General features: G+C 49.9%; 10 protein-coding genes across 10 annotated transcripts; 5 read left to right on the forward strand and 5 right to left on the reverse strand.

The window, feature by feature from the left end:
• Window positions 1–164: 164 nt before the first annotated feature.
• Window positions 165–1,089, reverse strand: COCVIDRAFT_20314 (hypothetical protein; the record flags this gene model as incomplete). Its single annotated transcript, XM_014695941.1, has 5 exons — window positions 165–194; window positions 350–399; window positions 577–693; window positions 753–869; window positions 912–1,089. 5 exons carry the CDS (start codon window positions 1,087–1,089, stop codon window positions 165–167), a joined length of 492 nt encoding a protein of 163 aa, XP_014551427.1.
• A 512-nt stretch (window positions 1,090–1,601) lies between these two features.
• On the forward strand, window positions 1,602–3,104 carry COCVIDRAFT_112934 (hypothetical protein; the record flags this gene model as incomplete). Its single annotated transcript, XM_014695957.1, has 2 exons — window positions 1,602–1,718; window positions 1,806–3,104. 2 exons carry the CDS (start codon window positions 1,602–1,604, stop codon window positions 3,102–3,104), a joined length of 1,416 nt encoding a protein of 471 aa, XP_014551443.1.
• A 7,018-nt stretch (window positions 3,105–10,122) lies between these two features.
• On the reverse strand, window positions 10,123–14,654 carry COCVIDRAFT_42258 (hypothetical protein; the record flags this gene model as incomplete). The annotated part of the gene is made up of 3 exons (XM_014695958.1): window positions 10,123–10,205; window positions 10,257–14,036; window positions 14,087–14,654. 3 exons carry the CDS (start codon window positions 14,652–14,654, stop codon window positions 10,123–10,125), a joined length of 4,431 nt encoding a protein of 1,476 aa, XP_014551444.1.
• A 958-nt stretch (window positions 14,655–15,612) lies between these two features.
• COCVIDRAFT_112932 (hypothetical protein) lies at window positions 15,613–15,795 on the forward strand (the record flags this gene model as incomplete). The annotated part of the gene is made up of 1 exon (XM_014695959.1): window positions 15,613–15,795. A coding segment is annotated over one exon (183 nt), but the record flags the coding sequence as incomplete, so codon positions are not given.
• A 1,371-nt stretch (window positions 15,796–17,166) lies between these two features.
• COCVIDRAFT_112911 (hypothetical protein) lies at window positions 17,167–19,026 on the reverse strand (the record flags this gene model as incomplete). Its single annotated transcript, XM_014695960.1, has 1 exon — window positions 17,167–19,026. The coding sequence occupies one exon, from the start codon at window positions 19,024–19,026 to the stop codon at window positions 17,167–17,169; it is 1,860 nt and encodes a 619-aa protein (XP_014551446.1).
• A 1,486-nt stretch (window positions 19,027–20,512) lies between these two features.
• COCVIDRAFT_43672 (hypothetical protein) lies at window positions 20,513–20,934 on the reverse strand (the record flags this gene model as incomplete). The annotated part of the gene is made up of 3 exons (XM_014695961.1): window positions 20,513–20,573; window positions 20,670–20,794; window positions 20,857–20,934. Coding segments are annotated over 3 exons (264 nt in total), but the record flags the coding sequence as incomplete, so codon positions are not given.
• A 1,134-nt stretch (window positions 20,935–22,068) lies between these two features.
• COCVIDRAFT_112910 (hypothetical protein) lies at window positions 22,069–23,168 on the forward strand (the record flags this gene model as incomplete). Its single annotated transcript, XM_014695962.1, has 2 exons — window positions 22,069–22,252; window positions 22,306–23,168. 2 exons carry the CDS (start codon window positions 22,069–22,071, stop codon window positions 23,166–23,168), a joined length of 1,047 nt encoding a protein of 348 aa, XP_014551448.1.
• A 252-nt stretch (window positions 23,169–23,420) lies between these two features.
• Window positions 23,421–24,357, reverse strand: COCVIDRAFT_112902 (hypothetical protein; the record flags this gene model as incomplete). Its single annotated transcript, XM_014695963.1, has 2 exons — window positions 23,421–24,223; window positions 24,279–24,357. 2 exons carry the CDS (start codon window positions 24,355–24,357, stop codon window positions 23,421–23,423), a joined length of 882 nt encoding a protein of 293 aa, XP_014551449.1.
• A 412-nt stretch (window positions 24,358–24,769) lies between these two features.
• On the forward strand, window positions 24,770–25,798 carry COCVIDRAFT_31022 (hypothetical protein; the record flags this gene model as incomplete). Its single annotated transcript, XM_014695964.1, has 3 exons — window positions 24,770–24,810; window positions 24,887–24,939; window positions 25,020–25,798. The coding sequence occupies 3 exons, from the start codon at window positions 24,770–24,772 to the stop codon at window positions 25,796–25,798; spliced, it is 873 nt and encodes a 290-aa protein (XP_014551450.1).
• A 929-nt stretch (window positions 25,799–26,727) lies between these two features.
• Window positions 26,728–27,421, forward strand: COCVIDRAFT_31023 (glycosyltransferase family 15 protein; the record flags this gene model as incomplete). Its single annotated transcript, XM_014695965.1, has 3 exons — window positions 26,728–27,036; window positions 27,125–27,195; window positions 27,244–27,421. The coding sequence occupies 3 exons, from the start codon at window positions 26,728–26,730 to the stop codon at window positions 27,419–27,421; spliced, it is 558 nt and encodes a 185-aa protein (XP_014551451.1).
• Window positions 27,422–27,722: the final 301 nt, after the last annotated feature.

A 27,722-nucleotide genomic window follows, 5' to 3' on the forward strand; every position in this document is an offset into this window, starting at 1 on the left:
TCTATATATTTAATAAACTTATGAGGTACATTATAATAAAATATTATATAAATATAATAATACCGTAGTGATACTTTAAGATATATAAGTATATATATTAGTAAGAAGATAAGGATAATGCTTAGCTCTTATACTCTAATATACTAACTTAAGCTATTTTTAGACTATCTAGCGCCGCTTATAGCGATAAGAAGCTAGTAGGAATGTAGTAAAAATAGCGACAATAAGAGGTTATGTAACAGCATACTAAAGTGCTGCTAAAGCAGGCGTTAACGTATCGCATTTGTCACAAGCGCATCCGGCCGATAAGGCATTTAACGCATACAAGGCAGCCAAAATGTCCGCTTACGTGCTCAGCGGCAGTCTGGTAGAAAATTGCACTTTCGGTGACCGAATGACCTGTTCCTGCTTACATCATACTAGCGTAACAAATTCTCTCACCCCTCAATGGCGTTTTCCGATTGGCCTCCCGCTTCCCCCGAAGACCCTGACATGCGCCTCTGCTACTAGCCTGCACCAGCCTGCATCTATATCTGCACCTACCTGGACCCACTCCCCCCCCCCCACGTCGCCTACATGCACCCAAGACCTCCTGAACATTTCTTCCTTCACCCTTGATCGCCGAACAGCATCCATGCTGACGACTCGGAACCATCTCAAGTGCCGGGTTGCTCCTATCTTGCATGTTCCAGGCTAGTTGTATAAGTACATAGTACTTACATACTTAATCACATCAGTCTAACACCACGTACACGCCCCATAAAAGCTCCACTCGCCAGCCCTGCTTGCAGTCTGAAAATCCCCGCGTTGGCTTGGCTTAGCACCCAGCGTGTCCACTGAGTAGTAGACTCTAGCTGCGCCCATGGACCCTGTCAGCGTACGGGTAAAGTGTGCGTAAGGACTGTACGTACGTAGCTGGAAGCAAATGACCACCAGCCTGCAACCACAGACAACCTTGGCTAGCCCACTCGCAACATGCGAAAGACACTGTGCATGCGGCTCTAATGCATTACAAACCCTCCGACCAACGTAGCGAACCGGCCAAGAGGTGAAGCCCTGAGCGCCACAGCCTGTGATACGAAAAGTCATGGCGTTATGTTGTGACCAGGAAGAAAAACGGGCCGCGGTAGCACGTCAAACTAAGGCCTCAGAGCTCCTAGCGAGGCCTAGGGAGGCCTACCGACATGTGGCCCTAGAGTCACCTTGGGATCTCAAGCGCGGGGGATCCACCTTGTACTCGGTCTCCCCTTCTGTCAGCAGCCACCAACAATAAGCACCTAGATCGTCAATTCCCAGGGAATGGCTAAAACGGCAGCCGCTAGCGTCCGAACCGCCTACCCTTGATCAAGCGGCTCGCGGGCTTGCCTATCAAGTCTGAATGTCCGACATTTTTATGAATGTTTCATTCAGCGATTAGTGCTACTACTAGTACCATATCGGTATTGGTCGTAGTACCATCGTTCGCACCCATTTATTCACCGACGCCCCAAATTTCAAGTTGTAAAGATTTTACGAAGGAAACAAATCCGAGCTGGCAACTTCCTTCAGCGCTATTTGTATTTGGAAATGATAGACTGGATAGACGAGATCAGCTGCCCATCATGTTCGGAACTTTACACTGCAACTCGCCTACTAAGGAGGCAGAGTTTGTCGAAAGGCCATATGGGTCCCTTAACCCAGGAATGAACTCGGCCTGTGACCGATGCAGAGCATACAAGGTAAGACTACCATGGCTTGGAACATACCATTCAAGCAACATACCCTTTCAGTATCTGGTTTACTGACGCGTCGAGCAATTCGTATAGGTCAAATGCACTGTCAGTGGAAAAAGTTGTAGTCGATGCCGGCGTTTAAAGAAGACATGCAGTTTCACATCAGTGAGGCAAAGAAGTAGCCAGCGAGTATGCAAGACAGACGTCAACCCCAAACGCCAGGAATCACAATCATCGGACAGGCCTGCCCAACCGCAGACATCACCGAGCCCCAAAGACAGCGGAAACGAGGGAGAATATTATATAAAGCAACGAGGTTCTATATCATCAGGCCTCACAGACGGAAATGACGGCAGCGAGAAGGGGGATACACAAATTGGAGACTACACATCACACCAGCTCTCTGAAGCATCATCATCAACATCAACATCAACATCCAGCCTACCATTCCTCGCCGATTACGACCAACAAGACGATCTCTGCACGTGTAGTATCCTGCCCTTCCCATTCTGTTCGTCAAGCGTACACTACAACAGTCCAGGCGCTATGGCACGGTCCAACATCGGAACTCCCCAGGCCCTTCCCACACCCCCGGCCTCGAGAGACGAAACCCCACAACAACAGCTACCCAACAGCCAGTCACATGACCCACAATTCGATATGGGCCCCATCGACACAGAATCGCTCGACATCTCCGCCCTCGCAGCCTCAATGTGCTGGTCGCAAGGCTCATTTGAAAAACCCTGCCAATGCCTCGCCGACGTCATCTTCGCCCTCGAAAAATTAGAAGCAAGCTGCAGTTCAGGAAGCAGGGCAGGACTCGACTCTATTGTTGCCAACCAGAAAGAAGTCATTGAGCTCTGCCGCTGCATGCTCAAGTGCAGCAATTGCATGGCCAAGCGCGAAAACTTCGTACTCCTCGTATTCATGAGTGAGCGTATAGTCGTAGCATGCAGTCGCATCGTGACAATGTACTGCATGGAAGACGGGGGTCTGCGAAACAACACGCACAACCGTGCCGACACTACTACGGTCGTACCCTCGCAGCTCGCCTGTCTACCCGGCTTACATCTCTCCGGTACAACGACGGACATGAACATGGATAGCCAGTGCCTCACAGCAGCTGCCGCATCAGCGGCGTCGTCCTCGCCGTCGCGGCCGACGACACCAGGCTGGCAGCAACTGCTCCTCGGAGACTACAAGATCAACTCAGCACTCGAGTGGGACCATCTGGTCCGCGCGCTCATAAACTTCCAGCTCAGGGCCATCAAAGCCCTATTGGGCGATGTCAAAAGCATAGGCACCATGATCCTAGGGGATGCGCAGAAGGAGTCTCTAGCCCACGCTGAAGCAATCATCCACAAGTTAGAACAAGACATATACATAATCTAGCGCTCTTTTTAGATTTACGAATCGCAGATTGTTTATTCAATATTCGATTGATTATGATATATTATCGCCACTATATGTTTTATTCTTTTGGGTAAAAGCTGGTATAGATTACAAGCATGATTTTAGCCTTCTCTTAGGGCGTTTTTTTTTGGATTATTCGTTATGGTTTATCGACCAGTTGCTTTACACGTGGGGTGGTTCGTCGGGACCACAGAAAATGTAGGAATATGAGCCAAATCTTGGCCATGCGCGCTCCGACTCCGGACCCTCCCGCACCTTTCTCGCATAATAGGTCCTTTTCCATCCACTTGGATAAAAGCAGTATTTTTTCTTGCCCATCTCGCTTCACCCGATATATCGCCGGGAGGGGGAGGGGGATCACGATCGGTACATATAGACTATAGTGACACAGACGCTAGTCTTGCCAACGCGCGGCCAAGCAAGGATAATCATATCACCAACCAGGCTGAATCTGCAGTTGGCAAAATAGCCGCAAGTTATAATCGCCGAAACGTGGCACGGCTCAGTCACCGTTGTTGCTCCTTGACCGCCATGCTCAACGCAAGTTGTGCAAGGTAGAACCCTCAAGAGCCAGCCAGCACGCGGAGAGATTGCAACTCGGAAAGATTTCAGCGTGGCTGTCAATATATTCACATCGAGTTATTCAAGTACGCACGCACTTGGCCTTGCTCCGCGGAATGGGCCCTTACTCCGCGGAGGAAGGGAGGGCCAATAGAAAGGATTGCATGATAACAGAATCTGGTTCACGTATTGTGTCATCGGTTATCAATGCTGGGGGAGGGGGAGGGCAGACAAGGGTGCCCGCTGAAGTGTTATCGCTGTGTACTACCCCACGACATGTTCTTGTTTATTTTCGCCAAAGATTAACTTGGTGAATGCGATGATGGGCACGGTCAGACCGGGCTGATGGGAAGGCAGAGCCTCATCCAATGATTAGCAGATCATTGTTCCCAGCTGCTAGTATAGATCTACTACTCGTCACCGGTTGGCGGAGCCCTACCGGGCCTCTGAGTATTGCCCGTACTTCCATCTCTTATTTTGCAAGGCGCCCTACTGAGCTTTTACTACTCTGCGGACGCTACTTGCGGCCCGGGGTGTAGTTTTGGATTGTAACTACTATGCAGTACGTAGGTATTAGACGTTGGTCTAGATTCAGGGTCTCGAGAAGACGCGACCACGGTCGACGCATGCTGTAAATGGTTTCAAACAGCATGCAGGTGCTGTGGCTGCCTCGCCCGACATGCCCTTTTGCTAAAAACACGTGATCAAGCATACATGTAGTGTATAACTAGGGGTGGCGTGATCAGAGTTGCAGGCTGATGGATGTAACCAGCGTCGGAGACTGCATACTGCACACTGCAGGCAGGACAGTGTTGACCGAGATAAAGCCACATGTGAAGGCAAAGGGGGACTGGGGTACAGGTATCGATCGATGATATTGTGTATCGGCGACGGGGCGAAGACATTGGTGGTGTTGCGTAGCAGTGCATTCGGGGCGAAGACATTGGCAACAGAAGGTCCGTGGTTGTGTTACTAAGGCGGCGCTAGTGGGAATGGCGCTCTGGTTTAGCGCGATAGCCCTCGGCGCGCGCCTTCCCGCATCATTGACCGAGACGGGGCCTAATGCGGCTTAGTCAACCGCCTCTACTACAAGGGACCACGCTGTTCTGTTTTCAAACCCTCCAGAGGAATCCTCGGCCGAACCCGCCATGCGGTTAGCGCGTCTTCACTAGAGAGAAACGTTAATTACCTCAGCAGCTCGCCCGGCTTCCATCGTATGTCGGCTGGGATAATTGGCGTAATTAACCGGGCTTCAATACTTGGGTTTTGGTCCCTGTTGTAGCTGCAGCCCAAATAGGCAACTGAGGCAACGTCTCGGAGGCAACCGAAGCCCCCAACCAAGGGAATCCAAGTAAATAGGTCGTTGACATGTGTACCCACTAGCACTTCGAGTCGGAGTCACGTCGGATGAACATCACGTTGAATCCACACTGTGTACGTACCATGTACACGACGACACTGGCGTAGCAAGATCCAACTTCAACGGCCCTCTTCGATTGGCTGCCTTGCCTTAAATCATGCCATGATACATATCAGGATACGAGCGAGTTTGGAGCTGAAGTTCAAGACTTGACTGCTGCGACTGTGAATGAGTTAGAACCTCTTTTCATTGCTTGCATTGCATTACCGTCTCATTGCATGCGCCTTGCCGGCGTGTCATCATCGCATCTATGTATGTAACCAGTTAGTCCTGTGACGTGCGCAGGGATGTACATTAAAAACACAGTTCCAGTCGGCCCTTAAAGTAAATACCCTCTAGCATCATGTTAGGATTAGTCTAACGCCATGCCGCAATTTGGCAAATGCTCATTTCAAACTGCTGCTGGATTACGTGAGCAAAGGGCGTTGCGGAACAGTGAGTAGCATCCGTAAGCCCCCAGTCACAGCGGCTAGATCCGCCACAGTGACGGCCGACAGGGAGCCATGAACATAAGCACACAGCCAAAAGTCACACTCGCTTTGCACAAGCTGCAAAGAAGACATCAGCCCTTATCATTCTCTGATACCGGTACCCACACCAAGTAAAGTACAGTACATACATTACGACCGCATTGCGCGGCTTGCGGAGGGTTCCCCGTCTTCGATACGGGAACCGATGAGATACTCGGCACGAGCAGCCACTGAAGGCTTGCAAAAAAAAACTTACTAACTCCTTGCGAGTTAGCAGAAAACTCCCTGGAAATGTGTCACTTTTCGGACCGTTATCTTACAGCTTTGCTAAAAATCATGCGTCCAAGGGGTGGCATGGTGGAGCACCGGGACAGCGACTGCCCCCCCCCCCCCTTCTAGTACGTACCTTACACTTTTGGGCTGATACGCGAGGATTTGCCGTGCCGAGGGGAAGCGTCGCATGGCGAAGACAGGCATCTCGATCGTGTTCACGAATCAATGCATGTCACGGCAAGGGTACCCGGTGGATATGAATTACGCGACTCCAAGATAGGATACACTCGATTTAGGTGGCAACAATTCAATACGTATGCCCTATTTTAGCTTCTTTTTTCTTTTTGACTTGCAAATATTGCTTTTGTAGATCACTGAGATACGAAAGCAGTGCGCGAAAAATGTGGAAACAACTATCATGTCGTGACTTTATTGTAGAGCTGTAAAGTTGATACTGTTCAGGCGTGCTGTTAATTCTATTCTTGGTTTTGGCTGGTAGGGGCTCATGTACAGTATTGTATTTCTCGTTCACAGGGTGAAGGCTATCATCACATTAGTTAGGTGACATCTCAGTAGTGTTATTGGTATACAAATGGTTCGCATGTGCTGTGCCCCCCCACGGCGAAGATAGGTATCTCGGTCAAGTTCACGAGCCGATGCATGTCATGACAAGGGCTAATAAAACGTTGGTTAGTTAGGTTGCATCCGAGTAGCTTTCTTGGTACACAGAAGGTATGCACATGGGCTGAGGAACCCAGCGCCAAGGACAGGCATGCCTGTTGATCCCACAAACCATGTTCACGGCAGCGGCTATTTCCATGTTAATTAAGGCTGCATCCGAGTGGTTTTACCGATATGCCGCCGATTTGCACGTGGCGTGGGTGATGCAGGGCAAGGACGAGCATTTGAGTAAAATATCCACCAACACGGTGACAACGGCTGTCAACTGTGTTTAGATTAGATTGCAGTGGAGTGGAGTGGAGGCGTGGTTGATAATCTCGCTTCTACTTTCGTCCTATCTATGCTATCTATATGGTTTGAGGTATCAAAATTTTACAACCCCGCGAGGAGAGAAGCCAGAAAGCTGACAAGGGAAGTTACGGAACGCATGGTAACAATTAAGTCAGTGTAAGCTAAGAGACTGTGAACCGAAGGGTAGAGATAACCCCCATGATGGAGCTATGCTCTACTTTCAAAACTTCTCCCAACTCTACCAGAATAGGCAAAAGGAGAAGATGCACTCAGCACTGCATGTCAGCCATGGGCACGTGATGTATGGATAGTCCTGCTTTTCTTACTTAGAAAAATTAGCCAAGTCAGCACAACATGCCGCTAGTATTAGGAATGGCTCCCTTCCTCTCGTTCCCCATTCGGGCAGGTTGGAGCCTGACCTGCAATTCTTTTCTAAGAACAACTAATCTGATACGGTATACGACAAGCAATTGGAAACAATCAAATTCAGCCCTCAGACAATACTGACATCATCAATGAGTTATAATACACAGAAGATTAGGATCAGACGGGAATTTTCTCAATCACGTAAAACACCTGGGGAATAAAGTGACAGTTGAGATGGTGCAACCATGGCGGGGCCGTCTCTCATACACCTAGCAAAACCAGAAAATAGCGGCATCTCTCAGTAATGCAAAACCACTAAAAAAAACATAGCTAAATTAGCACCCGCTTACTTCCCACACTACTATAGCTTCCGTAGATATCATCTAATATTTAAACATTTGATGACCGTAACATCAAGACGTGCGCACTTAATAGTAGATATGCATTCAAAACTAAACACGTTATAAGAGGAATGTTTGATATTCTCAAGAAGTAGTTTCGGTGGGCGATTGCCTAGTTGTCTTGATTTTCCGGTTTTGCCGAGCGCATGGGAGGCCGTACTGAACAGACAGAACTGCACGGAACAGGCGGAGCGCTACGCCACGGCCCAGCCCGAGGCGAGGAGAACATGTTGAGGGTTTGCCAAGGGAGGCCTTAAGAGATTAGTACACACCAGGGTGCAATCCCGTGTTCTCTCTAACTCTTTTTGGCCCGCTGAGGATAAGACGCCGAGAGGCAGGGGATTACGGCGCCCTGGCCGGCAAAGCTTGATTACCCCGGCCCCTTCTGACCCACCCCCAGCCCTTTTGGCTTCCTGATCAGAGCTAAAGCTCCCCCTATAAACAGATTCTCTCTACTAGGCGTTATATACTATACTTCCTACCTAAAATAAAATAGAAGATAACTAAATGTAAATTAAATGTTTTTTTCTAATTTAATTTCTTTATATAAATATTTTTATTTCTTTTTAAATTTTTATATTTTATTTTTAGATATAGGGAAAGGAAAAGGAAGAAAAGTTAATTATACCCCTATATAGAGTAAGGCGTAAATGCTTGTATTTTCCCTAGTGACATAGAGATTATGCTACGCTAATATTAACCCTGTTTTTACTAGGAGGCCGTGTAACTCTGATCAAGGGGGGGGGGGTGGTAAACAAGCTTTGCCGTTCAGGGCGGGCCGCGACGCCTCTGCCAGGGCTTATGCCGCACGACACGTAGTTAGGTGACAGTTGTCTGCATATGCACAAGTAAAAGCCATCATCCAAGAACACCAAGCTCCAAGGGTCAGCCTCCCGTCCCGACATGATATCCTGTAAGCCACACTAGATTAGTCCGCTATAATTACCGAAAGTAGCATTGCGATGCATCTGTGTACATATGCATGACATTGTCAGTTAGCGCATGCGCCTCTTATCAGCCATGTAGTACAGGGGCACTTGGTCCGAGGTCCCCCCCACCCTTGGTGCCTGCAGTCAATGGTGGGTGGCCTTTCCCAGTCCTGATACCAACTGGCGCAATCCTTCGTGATCAAGCAATGCCACTGCTGATGCTCGCCATTGGCCCTCACCGTTCAGCCGCACTGCACAGACCCTGTGCCATTTGAGAATTTTCGTTTCAATATTCTTATTACTATTTTCTTGCACTCTCTACTACCGGTCTACACTGCTGCGACGCCTTTACCACAAAAAAAGCAATGACCACAGTGACATTTTCGGTAGGACCGGTGTTGTTGGTAGCTATGTTCTTAGCGCCCTCATTGCCAACGAGTCTCACGTCTTGACTAAGACCATCACTAGACGCTTACTAGGTGTAAGAGCTGAGCCAACGAAGCTTGAACCCATCCTGGAAGCTGATACATCAAAGTGGGGGAGAGGGGGCGGACACCATTTCCAAATGGGACCCTAAGCCGTACGTCGCTCGCAATGGCATCTGCACCACACGCGCTCTAGCTGGTGGGCTCGAAAACTAACGCAAGATCGATCAAGATCTCTGCATAGAAACGGGTAAGGCATCCAACACTGCTGGCGCTAGCATCTACGTTTTCGCATCTGCCGACCTCACACTGGATTGTGTCGGCCTAGATCTACCCTACAGCGAAATGAAAGATTGACGCTGCAGACGCCATTCTCGTAAGACTAGGCGTGATTGTCGGTGATTGTGAGAGGTACAAGTCCATCTTCCTCCTGAGAATCATTGGAGATACCCCCAAATTTAGTCAGGGCCTTTAGGACTTAATTGGTATGTAATTCCCTCCCTGTCTTTTACTGTACATACGGCAAAACCATGTTTTCTATTTGATTTTGTATTCAACTTTTGTATCGACTTCACACATCAAAGCAGCAAACGTGTAGAAGACAGGCGTCCAAAAAAGATAGCAATCAAAGGACAAAATCTCGAGAGAGAGTTTCTTCAGCAGTGTACATTAAACATATCTACCTCCAGTATAGGAAATCAAAGACATATATCTTTTAAGAAATTATAGACATTCTTGGGGTCTTGAATCTTAATCAAATAGAGAAAGGGTTTCAAACTTCAAGCCTAATGGTTCCTTTAGCTAAGCGGTACAGGAATCATAGGAAAAAACAAACTACTGTGACAGCTCCCGTCAGTTATTAAACATAAAAATTCACTCCAATCTTTCATGCAAAAGCTTTGGTAATGGGTATGTATTCGTTTATTTCCTTCTTCCCACGGCTCCATGTCCGAGCCTTCAACTATGTAGCCTAACTACCACCAACTCCACAAACAAACAATGAAACTCCAAAAGCGGAGTGGCCAATGGTATGATGAATTATAGTAAATTTGTATATATGCTATTAGCGAGCAAAATAGAAACGCCATAAGAGCCCGAAAAAAGACAACAAGAGCTTCCAACTTTGGATCGTGACAGAAAAAAGAGGAAAAAGCAAGAGAAAGAGACTCAAGGCAGGCTTCTAAAACCCATCTCTCTTCTCAGCATCTTGCTGCTCGACAGCAGAACTCTTTCCGATCACAGTTTCGCTATCCAGCAATCCCTCTGCGCGAATCGGCGCTTCCCCCTTCTCAATCGTTGGGCGTTTAGGCACACGCGCCCACCAGTACAAGCCACAGGCGGCCGCCACGTTGAAAATGACAAACACCCACATGATGCCAAAGTTGCGCCATACGCTCGAGTACTCTGCATGCACCGTTTTGAGGAACACATTTGTGTCACCCATGGGGCAGAACGCGCAGTTGGACGTCGCACTGGGGTTCTGCACGTAGCCACCAGCCATAGCCTGGTACTGCGCCATGTACTCGCCGCAGGTGCCGTTGACAGGGTCAAATCGTAGATACTCATTCGCCGCACAGGTAACCGACGAGTCGGCCACACCAACCGCCAGCATACCTCCCACAAGATACGTAAACGGCGAGACGCGGTACATGAAGATCCAGAAGCGCGGCATCTGCTCGGGGGTAGTGAGGATACCGCAGAAAATGACGGAGAGCATGAAGAGCAGATTTCCAGTGTTGCCCGCGCTCTCGGTGGTTTCGAAGGCGGCAATCATCAAGTGGGCAAAGGTGGAGCTGAACATGAGGAAGACCCAGACAAAGAGCCACATTTGGGCGCCGCGCAGTGCCGTCGAGTCGGTTGCCTCGGCGTTGTGCGAAAGCCCGATAGGGTAGTACCAGCAGAAGAATAGCAAGACGGACATGAGCGTGTTCCAGGGAAGCTCTACAATAATGTTAGACATGATAAAAGCTTTCCACGAGTACGTCTTGGACGGGCGTTCGCGCGCCTCATACAGCGCACGCTGGGCCACAAAGTGCGGCATGATTAGCTGGATGAACTGGCCGAAGATGAAGAATAAGGTGAAAATGGAGAACATTTGGTTTTGCAGGCCCTGGAGCGTGTTGGGCGTGTTGTAGAGCGAAAAACCAATGTAGATGGATGTGCTGACGCAAAGGAAGGCTTTGGAGTAAATATACGTGGGTGTGCGCCAGATCTGCTGGAACACGCGCAGTTGGACCTCGTAGAACTGTGTCCTGAGAGGCGCGGCAAACTCTTGGAAGCTGGTGGCGTCGTGCGCCTGGCGGGAGGCAGTGCGGCTTAGGTCCGTCATGCGAGAACGCTCTTCTTTGAGCTCAGCGAGGTGTGCTTGAACGTGTGCGTATTCGGGTGATTTGCGCCAGGTGTCATGCCAGTCGATATCACTGTGTGATCCAGGAGCTGCACCGATAACCTCAAGCATCCATTCCGCGGGGTTGGCGGCAGGCGGGCATGGAGGTCCGCCATTGCGCGTGAAGTAGTCGATGAGAATCTTGGCGTTTTCGCCAACGTCGCCGTAATACACAGTCTGCCCACCGGACTTGAGAAAGAGGAGGCGATCGAATCGTTGAAAGAGCATGGCGGACGGTTGGTGGATAGTACAAAGAATAGCTTGGCCGTTTTTCTTGAGCTTATCCAGGAGGTCGAGAATCGCCCATGATGTCTGAGAATCAAGGCCAGAAGTGGGTTCGTCGAGGAAGAGAAGTAGAGCTGGCCGAGCAGCAAGCTCGACACCAATCGTCAGTCGTTTACGTTGCTCAACATTAAGACCCTCGCCGGGGATACCAACAACGGCGTCGGCGAACTCAGTCATCTCAAGGAGCTTGATGACCTCAGTAACATACGCAATCTTCTCTTCGCGAGGAATGTGAGCGGGCTGGCGGAGAAGAGCGGAAAAGGTAAGAGCCTCGCGAACGGTAGCAGTGCTCAAATGGAGATCCTGTTGTTGGGCATAACCAGTCTTGCGCTGGAACGAGTCATCTCGCTCCTTTCCGTCAACTAGCATTTCTCCAGAGATAACGCCCATGGTGGTACGACTAGCGAGAATATCCAAAAGAGTAGTCTTTCCGGCTCCAGAGACACCCATAAGGGCCGTTAAGTTACCTGGTTTGACCCATCCGTCAACATGATCAAGGATCCTACGGCGTTCCTTTTGGATTTCGATATCGTAGCAAATGTCCTTCCACTGGAAAATGGCAGTTTGTTGCTCAATAATAGCAAGGTCATCTGGCTTGGTGTTTGCCGCAGTAGTGTTGCGCTCACTGCCGCCTTCGATATCGTCCTGGCCATTGCTCCTGTCCAAGTTCTTGTGTCCACGGCGGAAGACAAGGATTTCACCCTTGGACTTCTTCTCAGTGATAAAATCTGAAGCAACCAGGTAGATGGCGCAAAGAATGACCATGAAAGCAAAGATGATGCCGACGTTCCTCCACTTGTGGCTGGCCTCATAACCGTATGTGGACCTGATGTAGTCGTCGCCGAGGACAAAGGGCTGTCCGGGAACGGATCCGACGGTGGAACAAACATGGTTGCTGCCGCTAACATCGTAGCCAGGACCCGCAGGAACATAGTTGACGCAAAGGAATTCGCGGTTGGTGAACTCGTTGATCATGATGGACTCGAATCCGTATGAGATGGGATCGATATATGCCATCCAGCTAGACCAGCCGGGCATGTAAGAGGTTGGAATGGTAAAGCCGGTGTACATTGTGAGACCCGAGATCAAAATCGCAGCAAATGGCAGGGCCTCAACGAATGACCTAGTCAAAGATGCGATGGATCGGAAAAACATGGACATTGTTAGCGTGAGGACAAACGAGGTAAACAGGAAGAACAAGCAAGGTCCGGGCTCTCTCCGCAAATTCGTCATAAAGTAGAGAATTAGGTTAGATGCAATAGAGTTGACGACCTTATACGGCAGATCCATCAGCATAGATGCGATGGCCTCGGCAGACGGATGGTAGAGGGCAAATCGAGCGTGCTTCTCCACAATCGGTCTTTGAGCGTAGAGGGTAAATATTTCAAGACCAGAACTAAAGGCATTGATGACGATGGCAAAAAAAAGGAGAGAGCCACGCTGGAAAAAGCTCGCAGTATTATCCTTGAGGTTGAAGAACGTACTGGAAATAATTAGAGCAATAATGGCGTTTCCTATCGCTTGAGAGATGGTGATGCTAGGATCGCCCTTTAACCGAACCCAACTACGCCAGAGGCATAGTTTGATTTGTTGAATGTACGAAAGAGTATATGGCGACGATACGCGCTGGATCTTGGCTTGTTGGGCTCGTCGAGATTCTTTGAATCGGTCCAGATGCTCGCTACCGGATGTGTATTTCGAGTTGTAGATCTCAATCAGGTTCAGGAGCTCTGCGCGTTCGCGCGAAGCCTTCCATCGAGCAGCGAACTCATCAGGCGTTCGGGGAACCTGATTCTCATACCCAGGTTGCACAACACGCTCAAGATGGCTGGTCATGGAAGTGAGGAAGTCGGCATCGGTTTGTCGATCGGGACAAACGAAACCCATGTCCAAGAAGTACTGCTTAGCCTGGGCGGTAGGGCCGAAATAAATCTGGCGACCCTTGTACAAAACCAGTACTTTGTCGAAGTAGTCATAGGCAGCCTGGGGTGCTTGGTAGATGGCAACACAGGCTGTAGCTCCGTTGATTTCGGTTTGCATGCGTAGTGTCTTGCAAAACTCAATAGCATTGGCGCTGTCAAGACCACGGGTGGAGTTGTCCCAGCATTGTAGCGGTGCCTGGCTGAGGCAGGCCTCGGAAATACTAACACGCTTGCGTTCTCCTCCAGATACTCCACGAATGAAATCGTTTCCGACAATGGTGTTTCTCGTGTGGCTGATACCAAAGCTGGCCATGATGACGTCGCGCATGTGTTCGGCATACTGGTTCACGGTAGCCCCTCCAGGAATATGACGCGGGGCTCGCGCGCGGGCAGCGAAGAAAAGAGTATCTCCGACAGTGATGTTGGGGAAGTGAACGTCAACTTCAGCGGTATAGACGGCTTCTCCTCGGAAGTTCTTGATCAACTGCTTAGGAGTCAGACCTGGAGACTGTCAGTGGGAGGCAGCGAGTTCAAAAGGCATCTAGCCTTACCCTGGTAATTGAGATTCGATTTCTCGTCGACATAGAAGCCGTGATGTTGTCCAGTGAGAGTCTTCAAGAAGGTTGAGCATCCCGCTCCGGGAGGACCAAGGACGACAAGCATCTCTCCGGCCTCGACCAGTCCTTCCAAATCGCGTAGGATCTCAATCTTCCGCTCACGTTGGCCCATGATCCTCCTAACGAGGCCGGCCGCCTCTAACCAGATGTTGCCAACGCTCTTCTGGTAGTCGGTGTCGAATCCGAAGCCGTACACATTCAGATTGCTAAATGATACACCTAGTGTGCGAAGAGGATGTGCCTGGCTGTCTTCCGTATGTGTCTGCAACATGGCCTTTGCCCAAGCGCGGGCACTGAAATTCCCGCCATTGGGATCAAGTTTAGATCCGGGTTCAGCTGCAAAAGGGTTCTGGCTATTATTTGAGTAGATGCTGTTTTGTGTGTACTTCCTGGCGAGCTGATGGACCTCTTTTTCTCTCTGATCAGCACTGGAGATGCTGTCGTTGTTTGTGAGGCTGTCGCTGTGGTGGGAGTGATTGTGTAGTGAGCTGTCGGAAGGCATCACGCCGTTTGGGGCAGCCTTGAAGTCAGCTGCTCCCAAACCCATGGTTGCGGTTGTTCTGGTTTGAAAACGCCGGCTATCTTCAGAGATTTCGGTGCTAGGAAAGAAGTGGTGAAAAGGTCTGGGAGGTTACTATAAGAAGTAATCTTCAGATGCTTCTTCTTGGCTAGTACGATTGCGGTGCCCTAACAGCTCAAAGTGGGTCGATTTTCGAAACAAACAAAAGCACTGTTCCGGCGTTTTCCCAGCGTGCGCTCGGCGAATGAGTGAGTGAACGATGGCCGTCACGTGCCATACTAGCCCAAGCTGACAGCGATACAAGCTTGCACTCGGCTTTCTTCCTCATTGTGGCCGTCTAGTGCAGATTTACTGAGTACAACGCCAAGTGGATTGCTCAAAGACTCTCTAGTGAACTTGTTGCCGCGGATGGGTCGCATACAGCTAGCACAAGAAATGCGATCGGCACGTGCCTGGCTCTCGTCAGCCAGAAGGTGTGATGATAGGGGAGCTATTCCAAAGGGTCAAATCCCGAGCGACCAATCACATCGCTCATCTAGCTCGTCTAGCTTTCCTAGCCCGTCTAAACACTCCATTCCTATACATCTAACATTATCCACTCCCATATCAAAGTCCTGCCTGCACCAGTCTCGTACGTTACCTTGTAGTCGCCACCAACCTCAAGGGCGGGAGAGACTTGTGTTGTGGGCAAAGCCACCCGTCGCAACCAACATTGCTCTCTATTGCTCAACTAAACTCTTTCGGCCAGATACGAGTCGCGCGGCTCAAGCACCCTAGTCTTCCCGTTATGTGACCGGGGAAGCAGTAGGGAACCTCTTTTGGCCATTTCCCGATCTGAGCTTGGCCCCTACGCTACCGACCAGGTTATGGTAGGCTTGTTCTTTGCTTGCAGCCCCTGGGATGAAACCCTTATTCTATGTGAGGCTGTTGCACACGTGGAGGATCGGGAGGTATCTACTGTGTTATTAGTTTGAAGGATAAAAGCAAACGTAGCATTGTGGTTGAAAATCAGGAAAAGGTTGGTGGCCATTCTGTAGCCTACATCGACCCCGCCACTAGCTCTACAATCAACATGGGTATCCGCATCCTTTATAACAGCGTTGTTAATGATCACATGTCATGATTCAACCCTCGTCTTGGTCGAGATGTCCAAGCTTTTTGAAAAACCTGTGTGCCACGACTTCCGTACCGGAAGAGAAGTCAAAGTAGCGTACAACAATTTCGACACTGGAGCAATCGGCGCTGCCATGGATGCTCTGAATGAATCGCAAAACCAATAGTCCCAATTTTACAATGGAATCCTTCTTCCTAACCCTGCGCCCGCGGAATTGTACTGGCAGTTTAGATAATTTGTCAAAAAGTGTAAAGTTCAGGTAGCGGTTCTCATCATGTGCAACTTCAACCCAAGGGTTGGATAATCTCACGTCAACATCTCGGCAGTTGAAGCATTCCTATACTAGCACTCTAACCTTACCAACTCCAACTTTGTGTTTACGGCTCGTCTAAACACTAGCGAATTGCGTTTCAACGATCAATCTGAGTAGATCAAGGCTACACAAGTCCGCATGAACTCAGAAGTTACATACTCTTACCGCAGCAACCGTTGTGTCCTGCTCATTACGAAGACATTCAAATGCCCCAAGTTAATCATCAGTGTAAAGCTCATCATTGCCGTTCCCCCAAAGTCTGATTTCACGACCGCATTCAATCCCACCTCTCAGGAGAAAAAGCTGCTCGGAAAGTGTATCAATAACAGTCACTAGGTCGGCATCATTAAGAAATCTAGCTTCCCTACCAAATTTCGCATCGTAAACGCCGTCGTAGAAAGACTTTATGATTTCCCACCGCTGCCCGCAATCATGCAGCGTTGCGCCAATCGCAGGTGATATTCAAGGTTTATCTTTCGTCAAGGTCTTCAATACAATCATACAATGCTTTAGCATCCTGATTCTTTTTTTAAGAAAGAAAAGAAGTTATGTGTAAGGCTCTTGACTCAAGGTTACAGCCAAATTAGAGATTCGAATCGTCCTCAGAACAAATACAAATGCAGAGAGAGGAATCAGTATTCCAACATATAGATTAAGGAGTTATAGACTTTTCTATATTGAAAAGCTATTCCACTGCTCTTTTTAGATATGATTCTGCAAAGGTTCCATGTAGTACTTAGGTAGTAATTATTAGCATAGATCTAGGTTCAAGAGCGCGTCCAGAAGTATGTGATCAGATACAATGCTACAAAGGTAGCTGTTCTAGTTAGGCAATTGCTTGCGAAGCCGAAATTTTGCAACATGATCGTAGCACGATTGTGCCAGTAACAACAGTACTCCTAATACTCTTACTGAACAACGCTATTTGTCTCACAATATACAAGTATGCTCGTAGCAACATGAGACCACTAACATCCAACTTCATATAATTAAGAGCTTAATTACAACTAACCCCACAAAATCCAACCCTTACATGTTAAAACTATCCTAAACCACCCCCATTTCCCCTAATACTCCTTCGCCAACTTACTCCTCGCCCGCAGCAAATGCCCATACTTGAACATAACAAACGGAATCAAACTCAGCACCGTACCAAAAAGCGCCAGAATCAGTCCCGCGTACTGACTCCCCACGTTATGAAAGAAGGCACTGGCGAATAACGGCGTCACAGCACCAAGCGTGTTCCGCATCAGACCCTGACCGGCAATCGCCGACGAAGACGTCTCGCCGTAGCAATCCGCAGTGTACGAGTAGGTACTCTCGAAGACGAAGAAGATGCCAAAAGCAATCGGTGCGAGACCGATGACGGGCCCCACCCAGCTGAGCTGCTGGTACTGAGTAAAAGAATAGATAAATAGGCCTATGGGGAGCCAGACGGCGCCGAACATTGCGCCGTAGAGACGGTGCTCGGGTACAACACGGACGTTAGGGTCGGCCTGCAGCTTGTTGTACTTGGCCATTTGGAAGTGGTGCGCCGCCCAGCCGAGGACTGTGCCGACGGCGAGAGAGATGTAGGGAAGACCGCTGACGCCTTCATTCCAGCCGCGCTTCTCGGTAAAAGTGATGGGGATGACGGAGAGGAAGAGGAAGACGACGGCCCAGCAGAAGGCGATCCAGAGACCGAAAGCAAAGACAACGGGCTCGGTGACGAGCATGCGGATGGCTTTTACGGACGAGGCTTTGAGCATTGACTTGACGTCGGGCGTGTAGATGTCGTCTTCAGCGACGTAGCGGTCATCGCCAGTGGCCTTTTGGAGCTGCTTCGCACGCTTGTGGAGTTTAGCACCGCCACGGGTCTCCGGGAAGAAGACGAAGATGAGGATGAGAAGAGGGATGTTGGCTAGACCCTGGATACCTTCGACCCAGCGCCAGCCGAGTGCTTGGTCGATGAAGCCAGCGTAGATAGGCGCAGCGACTGTACCGAAAATAGCTACGAAGCTGAACATGGCCATGGGCCGACCGCGCTTGTGTGGTTCGTACATGTCGTCGAATGTGCCGCCGACTAAGATGGTGCCTACGCACCCGAAGAGACCGAGGAGCAGACGGAGACCGATGATGGTGCCGATGCTTTGTGCCAGTGCGAGACCAATGAAAATGAGTGAGAAGCAGAGGAAGGCGCTGGCGTATACGATCTTGCGGCCGACAAGTTCACAGAAAGGTGCCAGTACCATCGGTGCAATAGCGCAGGAGATGTTGAACGTGAAGAGCCCGAGTTGGCCGTATATAGCGTCTACACCAAACTCTTCACACATGCTGTTGATGCCCGAACTGTACGCCGTAGTCGCAAGACCAATAAAAAGCGTCATCAAATTCAGCATCGTGGTGATGCTGCGCTTGTACCAAGGGTTCCAGTTAAAAGGATTTTCCTTGTCGCCAGTCGCGAAACTCAAGACAATGTATTCTTTGCCTTCGTGGTTGACCATCTCGGTCAGTGTAAGAGGCATGTCGCAATCCACGCGCTTGATGGGCCCACAAGCAGAATCAATGTCCTCGACATCGTCTGTGAGATGTTTTCCACCAGCAATCCTCCCGATCATAAGCTCACCCTTTTCATTGCGAAGAATCTCAGAGTTCATAGAGACATTGTCTTCGTTCGCGAGCTTACTATTCACTCTTGACAAGAAAGCAGGTGTAGAGGTGCCGGTGTGAGGAGCGGTGTTGGCGGCAGTGTTGGCAGCCGTCTGGGCAGCAGTGGAACCGTCGATCGTATAAGGGATGGAGCCGTTTCGGGGTGTAGTTATCGATCCATTTCGAGGTGTGACTGGCGCACTTTGAGCGACTCGGTAGGATGAGTTCGCTCTTGATGCTGCTAGCGACGGTGGTCGGGAAGATTTGTTGTAAAAGGATGGACCGTAGTAGCCGGACATGTTGGCGAGAATTTGGGGAGAATTGTGCTGAGGAAAGCGGGAGAGAAGGACGCGGGTGAGCACGATAATAAGGGATGGTCACGATAGACCCAGGACTAAAACGGAGACACAAACATTTCAACTTATCGATGCCGGCGAGGTACCGGCATGATAGGAAAGCAGGGGAAGTATGGGCTAACAGCCATCTCACCAATGCCAGTGACCGTAAACGCCCGATAAACAGGATGAGAGCAGGATGCGAGAGCAAAGAGGCACTCATGCAGTCTCACCTTCAACGTCATATCGTCTGTGCACAGCTACGAACAAGACCTCTATCGTCGTGGCCAGGTGAACAATCGGGCGAAAATCTGATATCCGCAACGTGTGCCGCCACTATGCGCTCTAGCGTTTGGAATCGGACGAAGAGTTTGGTGTTGAGGCTCTGCGGGACTCCACTTAGCGTGCGGATCAGTCGGTAGATTTGCGGCATGACGTCGTGCGTGGGTATCGTGAGCCCATAATTTGCATGCGTTTGGATAGGTTCTAGGATTGGGCACAGTAGCCGTAAAGGCCCGAGCACATGCCTGCCAGCGGCGTATATGTGGTCTGATCGAGATGTTCCTCGAGGATACTCCGCCCACGTCAGTGATCTAGGACCCATGCCAAGAGCAACATCTTTGCCATCTCGAACACAAGGAATGTTCACCGAGTTTGAACCTTGTCCGATTATCAATCGTAGAAAGAGAAACGATATGAATTGTACTTTCGCCACACGCCAGGCCACATGTAAGAATCGCAGACTTTCATGTCCTCGTGGCTGATTTCTGTCAACACATATTCTTTTGTCAGTATGTATGGGATAGAATGCAGGGTCCGATATTTGCCTCCGGTAGTCCGCACTTATTGATACTCCAAAGCGACACATGTCTGTCGCGCAGGTTCACTTGGTGCAGGATAACAGAAGGACATTTACTCGGGCAGTCAGTCTTGCCAAACACTTGAACTGACTTCCTGAGTACATGTCGCGCTGCAACGTCATAGAAGAGTGTGGTTATGCTGACGAGTCCCCTAGCAAAGTTAAATTCGTGAAAATATTTTGACGGCGATTAGCGCAATCTCCGTCGAGCGACGTAAGATGTCAAGGATGGTCAGCTAAGAACATTGGTCAGACTATTAGCGAACAGTTTCTCACTACATGTTATAAACAACGGTAACCGATGCTTGGCATGTGCAAACGAAGAAGAACCTCAAGTTGCTTGTATCACATTGGTATCAGACAACGCCAGGCAAGCGATGAGCATTGTCGGTACAATTACTGCTTTTTCCTTGTCGCGCAGTGGTCTGCTTGGTCATGAAGGTGCCATTGTTTTGTATGAATTCCTGATAAACCCATGATCGTTATGAGACCGGCATCCGAATGCTGCATTTGAGCAATGTCATCGGACCATGATTGCCGATGCAGAGAAAACGCTCGAAGAACTCCACCCTAGTGCCCAATGTTCCCTTAAACCTCAGCAATCTCTCGGAGACGGCGGATCGTTGACCTTGTGGCGGCGGCAGCGGGAGTACTGTTAACCTTGTTAGTAATATCCTGATTTTTCTTCTTTCGCGCGCGTCCAATCCTTGGATGATGTTGCGCTCGGGGGTATCGAGGGATGTCTTACGAGACGGTGTAGGCTCCTCCGGCAGTGGTCTTGCGGCACGATCGGCAGTGCCAGATACCAACGGACTCGCGCTTGACAGAGTTCTTTCCGCAGAACTGGCAGACGTAGCGGGCGTGTTGTGCGATCTATCCTGAGCGTGAGCGACTCATTTCTGCTGGCAGTGTGGAGTATCCAGGGTAATGCGCACCTCCATCTTCTTGACCTGCTTACGGAGAGAGGCACCGTAACGGGTACCGTACTTTCCGGTGATGCCGACCTTCTTTGTGCCTACATGGCCGTCAATAATTAATTCCTTGGAAACCGTAGGGCATACGCACGCTTCGTCATTTTGGCGGTTGTGTTTGATAGACGATGAGGAGTGGTCGAAGCTGGTAAGTACAAGCAGGAGATGGTGGGCAGCTCGAAATTCTAAGCGAGGTGCCACGTGATGCGGCCCTGGAAGAACTAGTGTCCGGTCACCTTCGAGGACCATGGCGAAAGCGCGAACGCGGTTTTCGATCATCCCTCACATACAAGGTTATTTACTAGGAACACCCTTCCATATTTTGCATCGAGTCAACTATTCATCATGCCTTGAATTCGGGGGTGTTGTCTTTTGCATGTTATCCAGCAGAGTCACCTATCCGGCCCCCGTGTGGTTGCCAAGCCTTTAGCAATACCAAACCATCGTTACTCGTCCAGCTCTCATCAAGTTTCATGAACATGAACGCGAGGCAGCGTACTGCCTGAACGCAGTATCAGACAATTTGTGTGGCGCTATGCCCTAGGTACTTACTCAGGTCCATGCCCAGATGTCAACGTGTACAACGAGGCTTGAAATCTGGGCAACCCACATCTTGTCACAGCTTTCGTTGTCCATCGCCTGTTTTGTACCTTACAAGCGCCCTTGGGGCTTGGCTCCTAGAATTAGAAAAGGCGCAGTTATGTAAATATTGCTATAGTCAGGCTACAAAATGTTCGCGAGCGTATGGTAGCCGTCAGCTGAAACGGCCTTGAAACCGAAACAGTTGACAAGCACCCCAAGGCGCCCACAGACCACGGAGTAGGCATCTGCCGAGACTCTATGCGCTTGCCGTCTGAAGACGAATGGATCTGCAATGCTGCTCTCTACTTTGATCAGGTTTTAGTGGAATCCTGCGACTATTTTCCGGGGTTGGCATGCGTTGAACAGCCTGGGGCGGAACATTTGGCGTAGATCATATTACTCCTCGCTGTTTGTGCGTGTAGAGCCTTGTTCATATAGAGGTCGCTGAGGATGTATATATAACCTGGGGCTGCAAGTCACTTTGCAAAGACGACAGGCTCCATATCAACTCTAAGCAGTGCTTAAGTGTTTTTGTTTTCATTCTGTTCTTCTCATATCACTCATATCCACCCTATACTTTGTAATTTACACATCATGGCTTCTCGCTATTACTGGAAGGTGGTGGCCCTGGTGGCCTTTGTATCGCAAACGGCTGCACAAGGCGGCAGTGTCATACCCCAAGATCTACAGGCTGGGTTCGGCAGTGACGAAGTCCAAGTTAGCTACACCAACCAAGCGATCAATGGTTTCAAAGATGGAACAACTTTTGAAAAAGACGGTTAGTAGTCAGTGAAGACTTTTCGGACGAACCAACAGCTCACACCCATCTAGCTGTAGCAAAAGAACCCACGTTTGCTCTGGGCGACAGCAACGGCATTTCCCCAACTACATTATACACCATCATCATGGTGGATACAACATGTACCAACGCCCGTAAGCTACACTATGCGCGCGCGAACTTCAAGAATAACTTCGATATCACCAACATCGCCACCGATACCCCGCCAGCCGTTGATTATGTTGCCCCAGGCTCTGTGGGCGAGACAGGCGACAACAGACAGTACACGTTTTTGATGTTCACCAACCCCGGAAGGAGGCAAATCACCGATTTGAAAGTTCCAGGAGAAAACGAGGCATTTGATATCAAGAAGTTCCAGGACGACAATGGGTTCCGGGACGCGATGGCGGGTGTAGGAATGGTAGTGAAGCTCGGAGGCGAGGCGAACTGCGAAGGTGGAGATGCAAATCCATTGCCCGATAATCTTCCATCCGCTGCACCGGCAAGCAGTGCAGCAGGCAGTGCGACTAGTGCTGCAGCAAGCCCAACAGGCACGCCCAGTGCGGGAACACCTTCAAGTAATGCCTCGCGTGCTCCGGTCGCGTCGGCTTCGCCTTCTTCAACTCCGGGTGGCTCTGGGGGACAGAACAACAGTTCATCTGGCTCACGACCGAGCCCTTCAGGAGCACCAGCAAGCTCAGGCGTCTCTTCGCCTGTGGCTCTTCCTTCCCAGGCACCAGCACCATCAAGCATTGCTACTGTTCCTGTATCGAACGTAGGTGGGGAGGCGGGTACTAGCGCGTCATCGACTGCTAGTCCGGCTGAGCAAACCGCGAATGCTGCAGCAGGAAGTTTCGGAAGTCAGAATTTGGGTGTCACTTTGTTGGCTATGGCTCTTGGTTTCTTTGTCAGATAAATAAGGGTGTCGATTATGTTCAAAAGCTGGGTGTCTCTCTCATAGAGCTGGATATGTACAAACATTATACATGTAATAAGATATAATAATCTTAACTATAATGTACACTTGATTGATGTAAACAACTCATCGCAAGGGCTTCCTACAAAAGCGCGTTGCACTGACCTAATATGAATTGATATATGTATGTCTCAACATTCTGTTTCCGATGAACTGTAAATGACCCATTCACTATGCACAAAACCCCTCAAACTACTCCTTGATAGCTTGAGCATAGCTCTTGTCCAGCTCGCCATGCCGCTTGACCAGCTCACCAACAACAAAAGGGATACAATCTTTGGGACCGTAGTATTTCAAATCAAACTTGTCCCACTCTCCGGCATCTCTCAGGTATTCCAATGTGTGTCGCTGGAGTTCGCATCCGCCCATGAAGAAAGGCCAGCCAATGATAGTGTACACTAGCTGCATGAAGCGCGCCGCGACACTACCCTGAGTTCTCCATGGATTGGCGACATGTTCGCAGATTACCATTCGGCCGCCAGGTTTGAGAAGATTGTAGAGACCCTTGATGGTCTGTTCTGGATGAGGTACACTGCAAAGTACGCGTGTGCAGCAAATCTCATCAAACACACCATCAGACGCCAAGCCTCCTTTTCCACTAACATTCAAAATGCCACTCTTGTGCAGTGCAGGAATCAGGCTTTCAGGCTCAGCACCGCAGAGCAGAGCATGGTATTTGCTCCCTAGGCCGCTTTTTTCGGCATTTTTCCGAAGTCCCGGATGTAAGTCCTCGGTGGGCTCAGCGCCGTAGATTGCGACGATGAGATTCGGATCGAAGCGAGACAGTACTTCTCCCGAGCCAGGGCCAACATCTAGAATCACGCCTTTGCACTGAGACAGGAGTTCAAAAGTAGGGCCGGGCATCTCGGTGGACATTGCTTCACCATTGTGCTTCCAAAGGCGGGCGAAGGCTTTGGACCGCAGTTTGTTGATATTGAATAGAGTGAAGGGGCTCCACTCATAGAAGACTACTTCGAACATCGTTATGACAAAATCTGTGCCGCTGTCAGAACTTGTTGACTGGAGATAGAATATGGTGGTATGTCGTACGATATGCTGATATGCACAAGAGTATAGATGGGCGGAGAAGGGTAGGGATAACTTTTCCCAACCAATCTGCGGACGTCATGATGGCGCTCTGTGGATGTGTGATAGAAATGATAGTGAGGAAGATAGGAAAACGCTGATGTTCAGATAGGCTCTTCGGAACTAGGTCTTCGTTCGGCTGTATTATCTGACTAAATAACACAGCAATTGATAAAAAACTGATATGTAGAAAGAAGGACGGGGATTCACATGTTTTGTGCGAAGATGGCTAGCAACGATTAGTCAGGCATTAGCACTAGCAAGATAGCATAGCAGTTCAGGACGCGAAAGTGCTTGTGAAGAAAGAAGTCCGCGGACGTGCGGCGATGACGTCGACGCGCTGTGGACAGAACGGCCGAAAAGTGGGACTAGAGCAGATGAGAGTTCTGGAACGCTATCACGGTCTGACGCACACAAACATACCTTTGCAAGACGACCAAACCCCCAGGTAAAATATGGCTGGAAACACGAGGCCGCAGTATGCGCTGATCACAGGGTATGTGACACTGCAGCAATTCATCCTTTTCCTTGCGTGCGCGAACGAGAGAAAATAGCAATGCTGACGCGAACAGATGCACGCCCGGTGGCATTGGACACTACCTCGCCCTGGAATTCGCTCAGAGGGGTATGCCAAGCACTCCAAATGTATCCTTACGCATATACGTATATACGCATCCACAACCCAACGCTGACGACCAAAAAAAGGCTTCCACGTGCTAGGCACCGTCCGCGATCCCGCCAAATACCCTTCCCCCGACCCCCGGATAACCTATCTACCCCTAGAACTCACCAGCAACGAGTCCATTGCGTCCCTCCACAAACGCGTGACCGAAATCACCGGAGGTAAACTCGACATCCTCTACAACAACGCAGGCCGCAATTATGTTGTGCCCGCGCTGGACTACGACGAGGCTGAGCTACACGAGCTCTTCCAAGCGAATCTCTTCTCCCTCATGAAGATGTGCAGCACTTTCGCTCCACTCCTGATAGAAGCAAAAGGCACAATCGTCCAGACGGGATCGCTGGCAGGTATCATGCCGTATGTATGGGGGGCGCCGTACAATGCTGTCAAAGCGGCGCTGCACGCGTATTCCGACACTCTGCGCGTTGAACTTGCGCCGCTGGGCGTCCGTGTCATCACCGTTGTCACGGGCGGCGTGAAATCGAATATTGCGCGTCAAGATCGCACGCTACCGCCAGGCTCATATATGCAGCCGCTGGCGGCAGAGTACCAGCGAAGACTCAAGCACAGCCAGGAGCTCGGCATGGACACCAAGCAGTATGCCCACAGCTGTGTAAAACAGGTCCTCGCTGGCGACGGCTTGTTCCGAAAAACGAGATGGATATGGGAGGGCAAGATGAGCTGGATTGTATGGTTCGCTTGGACTTATCTGCCAACCGCAGCTCTGGATTTCTATTTCACAACGACATTCAACTTGAATAAGCTTCGAGGAACTGCCGGGCCGGATAAGAAGACCAACTAAAGATGCAACTAGATTATTGAGGATCAGCAAAATGACCAAGACGCCGTTTAATGAGCTGGAGCACGTATAGTCATGGCAGTCCTGATGACCCATGGTCGCGCACTTCCTTTTTCTGCTAATTATCACTTGGTAGAGAAGAATGATAATCTCCAAAGATACCCCAGCTCACACATATCTCTCAGTCTCAGAACGCACTTTTCCCGGATGTGGGGTAATCATTGTGACTATTGGCAACACACATCCAGCAACAATTGCGGCCAAGAGATCGGAAGACGATATGCGACCATGGAATGGCATCCATGGCGCTGATCCGTACCAGTTATTTAATAGACATTGGTGTGTTAGGACTTTCAAACAACCACGCCGCTAAACGGTGTGCGGCACAGCCTGGATGAAGGAAGGAAAGCTACCTAGAATCTCGACAAAGCACAACGCTGTTTTCCCTTTTCTCATAGAGAATGAGTGAATATGACATGTACCAACGCACGCGCCCCACTCCAATTTTGCTGCTACCTACTCGCAGCACCACAGGGTGGGATAATCTTGAGTAAGTTTAGAAGGGTTGTGTTGGACAAGGTGTGATTACGCAGGTACCCTTTTCTCCACACACATACACACCTTGGCCAGATGGGGCTATGCTGCAACTATGCCACTTGTTTGGCCCGGATATTTGCATGTTGGCTACTATGGGAAAACTCAAGCACATGTTTCGTTAAGACATGGATGGGGTGAATCCTCTGAGTCCCTCCGTGGCATTCGCATTGCTTCCTCCTGTTTCTTCTCCATGAGCCTCTGCCATGATGTGACAGCCTTCTCGCATTATTCTAATGTACAAACTCAATATCCGGCCGCCACCACGGCACCCGCTCCGCCCTTTGCTGTGCACATTTTCATCACACTGGAAAGCGATCTTGGTTATTGCGACCTTTATGCTCCTCGAAGTCCTCTTCCACATCCACAGCTTCACCATAACCCGCCCTTCACGCCCTCTAGACGCACCATTCCACACAGGCTTCCAAGACCCCGTGGCAAATATGACGGCGCGCAAAAATGCCGTCCTGCTTATGCTCGCCCGCAACTCGGAAGTCAGTGGCGCGGTAGACAGCGTCCGCAGCGTGCAGAAGCAGTTCAACGATCATTTCGGGTACCCATGGATCTTTCTCAACGACAAGCCATGGAGTGAAGAGTTTAAAGAGAAGGTTAGCGAAGCAGTGCAAAACACATCTGCCGCAGGGCACGTGAGTGTGGAATTCAACACTATACCAAAGGACATGTGGAGGGTACCCTTCGTGGATCGACCAAGACCGTGCAAGACGCAACATGAAGGCCATGGAGGAAGACAAAATTCAATATGCCGCCCAAGAAGGATACCACCACATGTGTCGCTTTCAATCAGGGTACGTACACTCTTCAACCCTCCATCCCAACAACCCTCAACACCACAGAACCCCTCTTTCTAAAACCCCCCTACCCAGCTTCTTCCACAAGCACCCCTCCCTCCTCCGTTACAAATACTACTGGCGCGTCGAACCCTCCATCTTCTTCACCTGCGCCATCCCCTACGACCCCTTCGCCCACATGCGGCGCAACAAAAAACGCTACGCCTACACCATCGCCCTCTGAGAACGCGGCAAAACCGTGCCCTCCCTCTTCCGCAAACTCTCAGACTACAAGACCGCACACGCTATCCTCACATCTCCCTTGTGGACTGCACTGCACGACCCGAGTTTTGCTCCCTGGCCCTTGCGCCCCGCGCTGGCGTGGCTGCGAAATCGCAATGCCGAGAGCGATTTGTGGAACATGTGCCATTTTTGGTCCAATTTCGAAATTGGGGATTTGGACTTTTTTAGAGGCGAGGAGTATACGCGGTTATTCGATTTCCTGGATCGTGAGGGTGGGTTTTATTATGAGCGGTTGGGGGGGG

This window comes from Bipolaris victoriae (assembly GCF_000527765.1).
Source record: "Bipolaris victoriae FI3 unplaced genomic scaffold scaffold_139, whole genome shotgun sequence".
Taxonomy (NCBI): Eukaryota; Fungi; Ascomycota; class Dothideomycetes; order Pleosporales; family Pleosporaceae; genus Bipolaris; species Bipolaris victoriae.